At 47.4% G+C, this 14,128-nt stretch overlaps 1 protein-coding gene across 1 annotated transcript in view; it reads right to left on the reverse strand.

Moving 5' to 3' along the window:
• Nucleotides 1-7,946: 7,946 nt before the first annotated feature.
• Nucleotides 7,947-14,128, reverse strand: part of SGCD (sarcoglycan delta) — a 681,477-nt gene continuing 675,295 nt past the window's right edge. The window contains exon 10 of the mRNA XM_064161998.1: nucleotides 7,947-8,273. Coding sequence (XP_064018068.1) covers nucleotides 8,262-8,273 — 12 coding nt within the window. The 3' untranslated portion in view covers nucleotides 7,947-8,261. The remainder of the gene's footprint in view (nucleotides 8,274-14,128) is intronic.

Below are 14,128 nucleotides of genomic sequence, written 5' to 3' on the forward strand. Positions count from 1 at the left end.
AATACCTTCATTGCCCTTTCAGTTCAGGTTAAGGAACATTAGGCAGCAGAACCCCCTCAGATCTCACTTGGCAATTGCAGAGCTGGCATTTCAATGCTCATTGCTGGGATAGCAAAGGTAGGTTTGGCTCTGCCTCTCTGCAGATGAATATGAGGAAGTTTTGTACCTTTCCTTGAAGTATCTGTCTGTCATCACATCCTTGCTTGATAGCTGTGAGGACAAGAAGGCTGTGCTGGCTCATACCAGCAGAAAATTTTAATGCAACAACATCCCAGTAATACAATAGAGAAAGGTCCTCATGAGATGATGAGGGAAAAATGCACTGAGTGATCACAGGAGTATCTTGTTCATGCCATAAGCACTAAACCATAACAGCCAGAAACAGGTTAGGTCTCACCCTCCCATCCTAAATTCTAAATCCTGGGGGATTTAGTCTTTGTCTCAGGTCTCCCAGGGGCAGCATACTGGGACAGAGGAAAGTTGAGCTGTGTGTTATGCATATATTTTGACGATGTTACACCCAGAACAGAGGAGAAAGTCAAAATTGGTTTGATTGCAGGCAGATAGGCACTGTCTCTGCCAGGAAAAGCAAAGAATCTGTGCAAAGAAAGGCAGTGTCTTTTGGCTTGCACTGTGCAGAACAGAATAGGTGATATCACAGGAATGCTAGGGATGATGGCAAGGGAAAAAAAGTTGGGACAGAGCAGCTCCTTGAAAATATTTGGCCATTAGGTGACATGCTTTAGCTGTGTTTCCATCAGTCAGTGCTGGATAACAGCAGGCAGACACAAACTCTTCTGGGTGAGCCAAATGTAGCTGTCTGGTTCAGTTTCATTCACGCAGGAACTTGACAAGAAATCTTCTGATGAAGAACCTTCCACTTCATCCAATTCCTGATTAATTTCATTCTCCACTTAAATGCCATTGGAAATTCAGGCATCAGCTCCCTTGTGTTCAGAATAAACACCACCAATATATTTTGCTTGGTTTATATCTCTTTAGGTAGGTATTGTGAGATAATTTGGTCACCAGAACCCAGGTGTAGCTGTTTAATTTGTGCAGAGGGTGGCATTTCAGCACCATGGAAGGCAAACCAGACCAGGAAAAAGAAAGTGTGAGTAACAAGAAGGATCATAGAATCATAGAATCAACCAGGTTGGAAGAGACCTCCAACATCACCCAGTCCAACCTAGCACCCAGCCCTAGACAATCAACTAGATCATGGCACTAAGTGCCTCATCCAGGCTTTGCTTTAACACCTCCAGGGACAGTGACTCCACCACCTCCCTGGGCAGCCCATTCCAATGCCAATCACTCTCTCTGACAAAAACTTCCTCCTAACATCCAGCTTAGACCTCCCCCTGCAAAACTTGAGACTGTGTCCCCTTGTTCTGTTGCTGGTTGCCTGGGAGAAGAGACCAACCCCACCTGGCTACAGCCTCCCTTCAGGTAGTTGTAGACAGCAATGAGGTCTGCCCTGAACCTCCTCTTCTGCAGGCTGCACACCCCCAGCTCCTTCAGCCTCTCCTGATAGGGTTTGTGTTCCAGGCCTTTCACCAGCTTCAATGCCCTTCTCTGGACACCTTCCAGAACCTCAACATCTCTCTTGAACTGAGGAGCCCAGTTTCAGGGAACTTTGGCAACCAGCAACAGAAGAAGGGGACACAGTCTCAAGTTGTGCTGGGGGAAGTACAGGCTGGATGTTAGGAGGAAGTTCCTGGCAGAGAGAGTGATTGGCATTGGAATGGGCTGCTCAGGAAGGTGGTGGAGTCACCATCCCTGTAGGTGTTGAAGCAAAGCCTGGCTGAGGCACTTAGTGCCATGGTCTAGTTGACTGGACAAGGCTGGGTGCTAGGTTGGACTGGATGATCTTGGAGGTCTCTTCCAACCTGGTTGATTCTATGATTCTATCTGGCTCATGCCACTGATGTCTCTAATGCCTTTGGTCAAAACAAAGACTCTGAGAGCAGCACAGAATAATGCTCTCCCAGAGTCAGAGAGATGAGTTTGCCATTTCCTGGCAGCAAAGTGTGTAGAAGCACATCTGTTCAGCTCCTTTTCTGTTGTCTTCTGCTCCTATAACAAAAGATGAATACATGCTTGGCCATCCCTCGAAAGAGCAGCATTGACTTCTTAGATGCCATCCACATCACAATGACTCAGTTGAAAACGATGGCTTATGTGGAAAAAGCAATAACATTAGGAGCATTTGAAAGATTTGTGGCAAACTTAGATCAGAGTTCTAGGGAAGCAACTAGATTAGCACTAATTAAAAACTATATTTTAGATTTAAAAGAACCAGTAATGTATGGATGTAAAACTCTCAGGTTTTTGCTCCTGACTTCAAGACTTGGTTTGTTGTTGCTGCAGTCAGCAAATGGAAAGCTCCTGGGTTTTGCAGTGTGCCTTGCTGGGGGTGGGGGAGGGAATAGTGGAGATAAGAAGTGGGCTGGTGGGGAAGGCATAAATATTCCTTTGAAAGCTTTTTTTAATATCCATGTATAAAGGACACACAGCCTGCAGTGACCTCTCCTCAGGTGATGGAGTGCCTCTGCTTAAGGTCACTTACTTATGCTTCTATTGTTTGCTTTGGAGCCCACCTCTCTTCTTGAATAATTCACGAGCATGCTTAGACCCAGGCACCCTCTTTAATGAGCTGGGGAAGCAGCCAGGACTTTGAGCTGCAATCAGCTTCAGAAGCTCAAGTGCAGGGCACAGGGCTCCAACATGCACTGTGTTGTGCAACTACATTGGTCTTCCAGCAGCTTACACTCAGCAACAAGAGGAGGTTGTCAGAGCCCTCACAGTGTTTCCTCCTCTTCAGCCTTTTGAGATAAAGTTTGTAAGAAGTAAAGGATAGAAATTTATTTTCTGCTGTGAGGACACATTTATGCTTCTGTTATGAGCAGCAGATCTGTTACGAGCTAGTGTGAGGTGTCCCTGCCCATGGCAGGGGGGTTGAAGCTAGATGATCCCTGAGGTCCCTTCCAACCCTGACCATTTATTCTATTCCATAAGAGTAACCAAACATTCCATTCATAAAATCATAGAAATAACGAGGTTGGAAGAGACCTCCAAGATCATCCTGTCCAACCTAGCACCCAGCCCTAGCCAATCAACCAGACCGTGGCAACAACTTCCTTCTCCTAACATCCAGCCTAGACCTCCCCCAGAACAACTTGAGACTCTGTCCCCTTGTTCTGTTGCTGCTTGCCTGGGAGAAGAGACCAACCCTACCTGGCTACAACCTCCCTTCAGGTAATTGTAGACAGCAATGAGGTCTGCCCTGAGCCTCCTCTTCTGCAGGCTGCACACCCCCAGCTCCCTCAGCCTCTCCTCACAGGGCTGTGCTCCAGGCCCCTCACCAGCTTTGGCGCCCTCCTGTGGACACCTTCCAGCATATCAACATCTCTCTTGAATGGAGGAGCCCAGAACTGGACACAGCACTCAAGGTGTGCCCTGAGCAGTGCTGAGTACAGGGGCAGAATAACCTCCCTTGTCCTGCTGGCCACACTGTTCCTGATGCAGGCCAGGATGCCATTGGCTCTCTTGGCCACCTGAGCACACTGCTGGCTCATCTTCAGCTACTATCTACCAGCACCCCCAGGTCCCTTTCTTCCTGGGCGCTCTCAGCCACTCTGTCCCCAGCCTGTAGTGCTGCTTGGGGTTGTTGTGGCCAAAGTATAGAACCCTGCACTTGGCCTCATTAAATCTCATCCCATTGACCTCTGCCCACCCATCCAGCCTGTCAAGGTCCTTCTGCAGGGCTCTCCTACTCTCCTACAGATCCACACCTGCTTCTAGCTTGGTGTCATTTGCAAACTTACTGATGCTGGACTCAACCCCCTGGTCCAGGGGATGGTTGACTTCAATTAGTTTGAGCCTTAGGTCTGTTTGGCTTGTGTGAAACTGAAATAGACTTACAGTTAAAGGAGATTTGTGTTCTCCTGGTGTAATGGTCCTGCCTTTCAGTTTTTACTCCTGTTGTTTGTAGCACAGGCTACCTTGGGATTGTCAAACCTGGGCAATGATATGGTTTTTCTGAATTCTTGTTTCCCATTGTAAAATGAGCTTTAAAGAGCAAGGTTCAAGTCCCACAAAGGTAGAGTTTTGGGTTGGGTGTTTTTTTTTTTCCTGAAGGAGTGCTGCTAAATTGAAACATTTGTTCTTCTCCATAATGCAAAATAAGTACTGGCATGAAGAGCTCTACCACACTGCTGCTGAAGCAGCTCAAGTGTTCCATCTTGACATTTTCAGAATGGAAGACAGATGTTACCAAGATGTTTATGGGATGGCCTGTGTTTTTCTTTAATGAAGAAATCATTAGTGAGCAAATGTCCACAGAAGGGCTGAACTTCAGTGGAATGGGATTTTTCTGGTAGAGAACCTTACTGCTGCTTTTACTTGGCAGCTAATTGGCACATCCTCTCCGTGCACATGTCCTTGATCCTGGTCGCCTGATTTGATCAGAGCATCTTCCTCCCAGAAGACATTGCCCTGCATACTGCTTTGTGCCACAGCCCCAGGGCTTTTTGCTCTGTGGAGATGCCCTGTGAGAGCTGCACAATCTTTCCCAAGTGGTGCAAGGGGATTTGTGCTGGCCTGTGAATGAAGGTGAGTTGTGTCCATAGAGATCAGTTGGCTGTAGCCTCAGTGCTAGGGAAAAGCTCTCTCTGAGGACCAGTAGAGATGGTTTGTTATCAGATGCCAGAGCTGAGGTGAGCCCCATGAGCTATCATGGAAATCTTGTGTAACAGCACATATGGATTCTCTCTGTCACTCTGTCTTGTTGTAAAGCCTGGGCTTTAGAGATGGGAAGACTGGGATATGCTGGGCAACTTTGAAATGCTCTGCACTGACATACTTCAGGAAAAAATGGGGGTGGGGGTAAAAAGGCTGTGTTTATGTGTATGTAAACTCTAGTCAGGCTGGTGTCTTTTCTCACTATGGCTGTGTTGTGCCCATTCTTCTCTGCTACCTATGGCTGCAGAGTATAATGCTGATTGACCATTAATTGCTCACTGATTGATAGAAAGCATAACTAAGGTTTTATTGTGTAAGTCTGCTTTCACTGAATAAGAACATTAACATTGGCAAATTGATATTAAACAGAGATTCAGGGCAGTAGCAGCTCCAAAGTCCAATCACTGCTTATTCTTCTGAAAGCTAAAGGCAGAAATTGCAGTCCTGCAGGTCAGACCAGAAGTAGCAGTGTTGGGTCTTAATCTTAGCTCTTCTCTGTGTGGGCAATGACAAGAGCTTGATGGAAAAAAGCCATCTGAGACCTAAGGAGACAAAAAGACATGCTCAGCAGAGGTGCTGCATGAGGAGAGGGCTGACAGTGGTAATCTCATTTTCACTCCTCTATGAATTATTCAGAAGTTTTGGTCTTTGCAGTGCCAAAATATTTTTGCAGTATCAGAGCCAATGGCATCCTGGCCTGGCTCAGGAACAGTGTGGCCAGCAGGACAAGGGAGGTTATTCTGCCCCTGTGCTCAGCACTGGTCAGGGCACACCTTGAGTAGTGTCCAGTTCTGGGCTCCTCAATTCAAGAGAGATGTTGAGGTGCTGGAAGGAGTCCAGAGAAGGGCAATGAAGCTGAAGAGGGGCCTGGAGCACAGCTCTGTGAGGAGAGGCTGAGGGAGCTGGGGGTGTGCAGCCTGCAGAAGAGGAGGCTCAGGGCAGAGCTCATTGCTGTCTACAACTACCTGACGGGAGGCTGTAGCCAGGTGGGGTTGGTCTCTTCTGCCAGGCAATCAGCAACAGAACAAGGGGACACAGTCTCAAGTTGTTCTGGGAGAGGTCTAGACTGGATGTTAGGAGGAAGTTGTTGGCAGAGAGAGTGATTGGCATTGGAATGGGCTGCCCAGGGAGGTGGTGGAGTTGCAGTCCCTGGAGATGTTGAAGCAAAGCCTGGCTGAGGCACTTGGTGCCATGGTCTGGTTGATTGGCTAAGGCTGGGTGCTAGGTTGGACTGGATGATCTTTGAGGTCTCGTCCAACCTGGTTGATTCTAGGATTCTATGATTGTGAGCCCAACATTTCCCCATAGCTGCTGGAAGAAGAGATGATCCAACTGCAGGAATTGAAACCCCTTGAACTCCACTCACCTGTGGGATGCCAGGGCTAGGCTGGCTGAAATGTGCTTTCTAACAAAGCAGAGCTGGGCACCAGCAAAGCCACTGCTGGGCTCAGCAGATGCAATCCAAAATCTGTATGCACACATCTGTCTGGAGCTCACTATGGATTTGTTGCAGTTGTCATAGCCTGCCCCCACAGAACCAGTGCTGCAGGAAAATAGTAACACAGAGATCCCCACATTTGAAAAGCACTGAGCCTTTGCATGGGATCATTTCCCTGGAAGGTACATCTATATATGGGACAAATGAAAATTCCTGCTTGATTCTCATCCTGCAGCTCCAGATCGCTGAGGCTGCTGGAGGATACATTTCAGGCACCTTTTAGTCTTTCTGCTGAAGGTGGCAGTGCAGCTCCTTTTCTTCTAACCGTCCCAAATCTGAAGTGATGAGTTATTTGCTATGGTCCAAAGGGCAGCAGAAAAGCCTGACCAAATTTAACTAAACCAGAAGGGCACAAAAAGGATTCTGAACAAAAAGTGAGTGACTTGCTTGCCCTGCCCATCCCTTCTCAATTACTGAGAGCAAATAACTTGCGTGTAATGGCTATGGGGGGAGAGGCAGGGAAAGGAATCAGGAAAGTCTTTCTGAGAAAAAACCCAGGGAGCTGCAGGTGGGAAAAGCAGATGAACCCCACAGCATTTGCACAAACACAGTCTGTGCCTGGCTCGCTCGGGACTTCACAACTGGCCTCAGAGCTGACACTGAGTGGCAGCAATCTGGCACTTGGGGCTCTGCACTGGGAACCTTCTCAGGCTTAATGTCTATCCCTTGCACCATGGCTTGGAGGAGCAGCTCTCCACAGACCCTCAGAATACATGCCAGCAAGGGTTTCCTTACTTTTCCTAAAGGCATAAGGAGAATTAAACCTCTTAGCTTCTTCTCCTCCTGCCTGATGTACTGGGTACGTGGTGCAGAAGATTCCCATCACATGGGTGATGTCTGTACGACTGTCAAGGTCAGACTTCCCCAGCACTACACAGGCACCCAGTGTTCTTTCACTTCTTAGACTCCAGATGAAGATTTGTTTTCTCTTGTGAACTGTGTTGGGGTAGTGGAAGGGAGGAAACCAGCAGTAGTGGAGCAAATGCTCCAAGTCGTGTTCAGGTAGGAGAGGGAGCTGGTGGGACTCCTTCTTACCATCCCAGATAATTCAGCAAGGGAACACCGTGTTTAGGATGGATTCACCTTGACAAAACTGTCCATCAGACCATAACGAGTTCAACAGACCCAGCCAAACATAAAGACACAACTGCATGGGGCTGAAGAAGCTAAGGTGTTCTGGGGTTTATCCAGGAGAAGGTTAAGAGGTGACCTGGTCACAGCCTGTAAGTAACAACAGAGGGCAGAAGAAGTTTTTTAATTGAAGGGGAAAAGTAGAAGTATATTTCAAAGGCTATAAATAGTAGCTACATAAACCTAAATGGGAAATAAGATAAGCCATTCAGTGGCTACCCTGGGCAGGTAATAGGAGGGTATGAGCAAGATGTCTTTCCTGCCTGTATGCAACACCATGTGCACTAATCTACAAAGTCCATAAAAGCCTTCCTGCAGTTTAGCTTGATTCCATGCAGCACAGGAAGAGTAAACAGAGAGGAAAAGTATATGGATCCAGGTGATGGAAATTTACTTTTGACTGATTGAAACTGAGGTGACATAAAGCAGATGGGTTGTCTTTTTTTTTTTGTCCCCTCACCACTGCTAGCTTAAGGAAATGAAATCTTTCATGATGATCCAATTCTTTATTAATTTTCATACAAAGAACACAAAATATTGTGGCTGTGGAAGAGCTGAATGTGAAGGAGAAGTAAAATATGTACATAAGCCAGGATAACTGACAGCTTTAATACATTTTCAATTTATATGTGAATATAGACACAATTCCCCCTTGCATAAACCAAACAGCTAGCCACAGGGTATAACATGGGAAGCATAAAATCAAAGCCATGTGCAGCACTTGAGCAGAGAAAGAGTGGTAGAGTGGTGGCAGAGGGCAGGTACTGCCTGTTGGCTTGATGGGCTGAGCACCTCCCTCCTTCCATACTCATCTTTGCAGTGTACTCTCTGTGGCCCAGACAGGCACAAAACTCTGGTCTCAGTGTTGAACACTTTCTTCATCAGTAGCTCAGATGCACTGCTAGAATCAGAGAAATCATCAAGGTTAAGGAATTGATTGTAATGGGAAGGGAAAGCTGGGATGACCAGACCCTAGCTGTTTGCTAGCAGCTTCCAGACTGCCCAGAGAAGCTGCTTCAGGATTGTTCTAAATTGCCCCAGGCTCCAGTTAGAGCCCATGTGCCTTCAACAAAGCTGGTGAGGGGCCTGGAACTCAAACCTTATGAGGAGAGGCTGAGGTAGCTGGGGTTGTTTAGCCTGGGGAAGAGGAGGCTCAGGGGTGATCTTATTACTGTCTACAACTACCTGAAGGGAGGCTGTAGCCAGGTGGGGGGTGGCCTTTTCTGCCAGGCAAGCAGCAACAGAACAAGGGGACACAGTCTCAAGTTGTGCTGGAGTAGGTATAGGCTGGATGTTAGGAGGAAGTTGTTGGCAGAGAGAGTGATTGGCATTGGAATGGGCTGCCCAGGGAGGTGGTGAGGCACTGTCCCTGGAGGTCTTCAAGAAAAGCCTGGATGAGGCACTTAGTGCCATGGTCTAGTTGACTGGATAGGTCTGGGTGCTAGGTTGACCTGGATGATCTTGGAGGTCTCTTCCAACCTGGTTGATTCTATGATTCTATGATTCAGGCACATTGGTGCTGCAAAACTACCCTAGCCACCTCGTGATGCTTCCACCCCAAATTCTTGGCTTGTTTAAAAAAAAAGGGGGAATTAAAGGAGAACATCCACAACAAAAAAGAAAAATAGTAAACAAGGAGGAACAGAATAAGAGAGAGAAGAGCTTAAAGTGCTGTGCACCTGCAGCAGCAGCCTGCCCGGCTGTGCCCACTGCCGCCTGGTCAATTAGTAGCATACTCAGGTCATGCTGCTGATTGGCACCCTGGTGGGGGAGCTCAAGGTCACACTGAGGCTCTTGGCCTTTTTGGAATCTGTGTAGCTGCATGACACAGAGAAACTTCATTAGGGATAAGACCAGCTCCCTATAAAGGCTAAGTTCTGATGAGTGGAGCTTTTCCTCTTGTGCCACGATGAGGGCTGCTTGAATTAATTTAACACAAGCAGCAGCCAAAGCCTCCCAGGCAGCTCTGCACTCTCCTTCCCCAAATGGCTGTTTTTTTCCCCACTGGCCTGCCCCATGATTTTCAGCTAAAAATTTGCAAATATTTAGCATACACCACCAAGATTTGCTGCAGCTGCTCTTCATTCTTCCAGGGTGGCCTCAAGCTGAGACTGGGCAGGTTTAGATTGGACATTAGGAAAAGTTTTTTTACAGACAGAGTGGTCAGGCACTGGAATGAGCTGCCCAGGGAGGTGGTGGAGTCACCCACCCTGGATGTGTTTAAGAGTCATTTGGATGTGGTGCTTAGGGCTATGGTTTTAGGGTGAATCTTGTAGAGTAGGGTTCTAGGTTGGATTTGATCCTGAGGGTCCTTTCCAACCTGGATGTTTCTGTGATTCTGTGACAGTTCTTATGCAGCATGTTATTTTCTAGGAATTTTGCTGGTGATTTCTTGACATTTCTCACAGAACAGAATCATAGAATCAGCCAGGTTGGAAGAGACCTCCAAGATCATCCAGGCCGACCTAGCACCCAGCCCTAGCCAATCAACCAGCCCATGGCACTAAGTGCCCCAGCCAGGCTTTTCTTCAACATCTCCAGGGACAGCAACTCCACTATCTCCCTGGGCAGCCCATTCCAATGCCAATCACTCTCTCTGCCAACAACTTCCTCCTAACATCCAGCCTAGACCTCCCCTGCCACAACTTGAGACTGCGACCCCTTGTTCTGTTGCTGCTTGCCTGGCAGAAGAGACCAACCCCACCTGGCTACAGCCTCCCTTCAGGTAGTTGTAGACAGCAATGAGCTCTGCCCTGAGCCTCCTCTTCTGCAGGCTGCACACCCCCAGCTCCCTCAGCCTCTCCTCATAGGGCTGTGATCCAGGCCCTTCACCAGCTTCTACCTGAAGTGTTCAAGGAAGATCTGGATGAGACAGTGCCATGGGCTGGTTGATTGGCTAGGGCTGGGTGCTAGGTTGGACTGGATGATCTTGGAAGTCTCTTCTAACCTGCTTGATTCTATGATTCTATGATTCTATGTGACATGGTTACAGCAGAGCAGGTTGGTGCCCTGACTCTGTGCCGCCTTCTGTCTTGCAGGCAGTGGTTGCTGTGCTGGCACTGGACAGATTTGCCTAGATGCTCATAATCACTTTCCAAACTGTGATTCTATGAGGTCCCCCCTGAGTCTCCTCTTCTCCAGGCTGCACACCCCCAGCTCCCTCAGTCTCTCCTCACAGGACTTGCTCATCACTTTCAAAGCATTTGCTTGGTACTTTTCAGGCATCTATCCTTAGGTTCTAGGAGTTCATACCAAACCTTGTGAGAAGTTCCTTACTGCTTTCTAGGAGTTGTGCTGGAGAACTCTTTCAGCTGCTGTCCACAAATTTGGGTGGGAATTGCCCCATGCTTTCTGGGAATTTTCCCACTCCTTCCTAGGCATTTTCCTACAACACTCAAGGATTTCCTCCACTGCTTTCTAGGCATTTTGCTGCTGCTTTCTAAGAATTCATTCTGCTGCCTCACTTCTGAGGCAAAAATCCTGTAATTCTGCAAGAAGTCCATTCTTTGAGCACATCCTTGCCGTGCCAATGGTGCCCAGGTTGTTTGTGGTCAGGTAAAGCAGATCATGGCAGTAACATGGAGAGGAAAATACAACTGCTACATCTTCATCCATGGTTACAATCTCATTCTGCTGCTGCAGTTTCCAACTGTTTCATGTCAAAGCTGAGATTTGAGGAGAAACTTCTGTGCTTTAAAAGAGTTGTTTTGGTGTTGGTTTCCCCCCCCCCCCTCAGCAGAGCAACACTTAAAAGGAATTTTGCAATTAGACTTGCTAATGTTGGTGTGTGGTAACAGCCAAGCACGATGCAGCCTTTCTGTTTGGCACAGCACTGATGAATTGTCAGGAAAAGGAGCTGATTCACTTTACTAAATTAGAACTGATGCCACAGGCACTGTGAATGTTAACATCCATGTAATTATGCAAAATATTTGTACTTTTATCTACCTTAAGCACGGTACAAGTGTACAAGACACAGAGGCTGTCAGAAAAACACCCACAACTTAACCAAAAAAAGAAAACTTTCTTAACTCCTTGGTTCCCAGGGGAGGAAGAGAAGGAAAAAGAAAGAAAAAAGGAAGGTGTAGAGACAGGTTCTATCTAACTTTGCTTTCTGCAGAGTATCATCAAAAGCAGAATAATGCAGGATTCAGAGTCTGGGCTCATCTGCTGCCTGGTAATGGGAATTTCTGGGAGCAGTGCTCCTTCCACTGCAACCCAGGGAAAACAAGGATCACAGTCCTGGTGAAGAACCATGAAGTCTGCACAGGGAAGTGGAAGAATAAGATATAGAATCATAGAATCATAGAATCAAGCAGGTTGGATGAGACCTCCAAGCTCATCCAGGCCAACCTAGCACCCAGCCCTAGACAATCAACCAGACCATGGCACTAAGTGCCTCAGCCAGGCTTTTCTTGAAGACCTCCAGGGATGGTGACTCCACCACCTCCCTGGGCAGCCCATTCCAATGCCAATCACTCTCTCTGTGAAGAACTTCCTCCTAACATCCAGCCTATACTTCTCCCAGCACAACTTGAGACTGTGTCCCCTTGTTCTATTGCTGGTTGTCTGGGAGAAGAGGCCAACCCCTATCTGGCTACAGCCTCCCTTCAGGTAGTTGTAGACAGCAATATGATAGGAGGAAGTTCTTCACAGAGAGAGTGATTGGTAATGATGGAACATCCCCTGCTTGCAGAGCAAAGTGGGTGCAAAGGGGCTTGCTGTGAAAGCCCAGTAGGTGTCTGACACAATATTTGTTAGGGTAATTGATTTCCTCTGCTCCTATAAACATGTGTGTATGAACTTCCCAAACTGCTGTTGTGTCTGCTCTCTCTCTCCTCTAGCAGTCTGGAATTTGGGTCCAGAGCATTGTGACTACTGTGTCTGGATCTGGGCTTACTGTGTCCAGTTCTGGGCTCCTCCATTCAAGAGAGATGTTGAGGTGCTGGAAGGTGTCCACAGGAGGGCGACAAAGCTGGTGAGGGGCCTGGAGCACAGCCCTGTGAGGAGAGGCTGAGGGAGCTGGGGGTGTGCAGCCTGCAGAAGAGGAGGCTCAGGGCAGAGCTCATTGCTGTCTGCAACTACCTGAAGGGAGGCTGTAGGCAGGTGGGGTTGGTCTCTTCTGCCAGGCAACCAGCAACAGAACAAGGGGACACAGTCTCAAGCTGTGCCAGGGGAGCTCTAGGCTGGATGTTAGGAGGAAGTTGTTGTCAGAGAGAGTGACTGGCATTGGAATGGGCTGCCCAGGGAGGTGGTGGAGTTGCTGTCCCTGGAGGTGTTCAAGCAAAGCCTGGATGAGGCACTTAGTGCCACGGTCTGGTTGATTGGCTATGGATGGGTGCTAGGTTGGACTGGATGATGTTGGAGATCTCTTCCAACCTGGCTGATTCTATGATTCTATGACACACATATGGAGAAGGCAGACACACATAGCAGTCCCTTTATAATGCCTCTTGCTGAGGTTTTGTTTTGGTCTGTATTTTTAAAGCCATTTCCAGGTATCACCACCCTTTCCTGCCAAGCCAGAGAACAACTCCCCTGTCTGAAGTTGCTCTGAAGAAGTCAGAGGGAGGTAAATCACATAACATTATGGAGGCCATTGATTGACCTTTTCTGCTTGCCAGCTTGAACTTCTTGTCTCAATGGTAGGACTTGACACAGGACAAGACAGGTAACAGTCTGTGGAGCTATGCCAGCACGTTTCATCCTGACAGACTCTCTCAAGCTGAACTAATTGAAAGGATAAGCATGTTTAGAAGTGATAGTGGACCCATTCCACTTGTTTTCAGGTCCCTTTGGTGACAAGAGACAAATTTTTGCAGGTCTGTAGTGCCATTGGAGTCCTACTTCTCCCTATTTGGGGAAAAAAAAAAGTTAAATCTTAATAGTTTAAACACTAAATCATCCACACAATTGGAGCTGCCAAAGGAATTGTAGAAATAACCCCAAATATATGATTTAACTTTCAGCTGTTTAAAGTTTTGATCTGAATTTAATTACATTTGAGGAGTGGAGGTGGTGGTGGAGGTGTTACTATAGAACACTAAAGCTGCAACACTTGCCAATTTCCAGGTGACTTCTCAAAGGAGAAATGTCCTTAAGAAGGGTTTCAAGGTCAGTCACATTTATTTTTAACAACAACAAAGAAAAGAAGGTTAGGTTATTGAAAAAGATTCTGATCAGCAAACTCCTTGATTCTTCACTTTGGTTTCCTACATCCTTTTCAGAACACTTTGGCTCTTTTTCCTGCTCAGGCACCCAGCAACAGAACAAGGGGACACAGCCTCACGTTGTGCCAGGGGAGGTCTAGGCTGGATGTGAGGAGGAAGTTGTTGGCAGAGAGAGTGATTGGTGTTGGAATGGGCTGCCCAGGGAGGTGCTGGAGTCATCATCCAGGAAAAGCCTGGCTGAGGCACTTAGTGCCATGGTCTAGTTTATTGGATAGGGCTGGGTGAGAGGTTTGTCTGATCAATCTTGGAGGTCTCTTCTAACCTGCTTGATCCTATGATTCTATGATTATTTCTCTAAGGAGCTCCATGCCTATGCTGGGAGAGGTATTTGACCTTTGAATGTTAACAGTCATTCAGGTACCAACTCGTTTAGCAGAACAAGCACCTTCCTTCAGTAAGCTGCACCTTGGCTGACATGTCTAAAACCATCACTCCACAGCAGAACCTGGGAGTGTCCTGGGAGAGATGCTGTTTGTCCATCAGGCTTGAGAAGTAAACAACTCTTCATCAATATTAACATGGTTCT

This window comes from Pogoniulus pusillus, chromosome 22, assembly GCF_015220805.1.
Source record: "Pogoniulus pusillus isolate bPogPus1 chromosome 22, bPogPus1.pri, whole genome shotgun sequence".
Classification (NCBI taxonomy): domain Eukaryota; kingdom Metazoa; phylum Chordata; class Aves; order Piciformes; family Lybiidae; genus Pogoniulus; species Pogoniulus pusillus.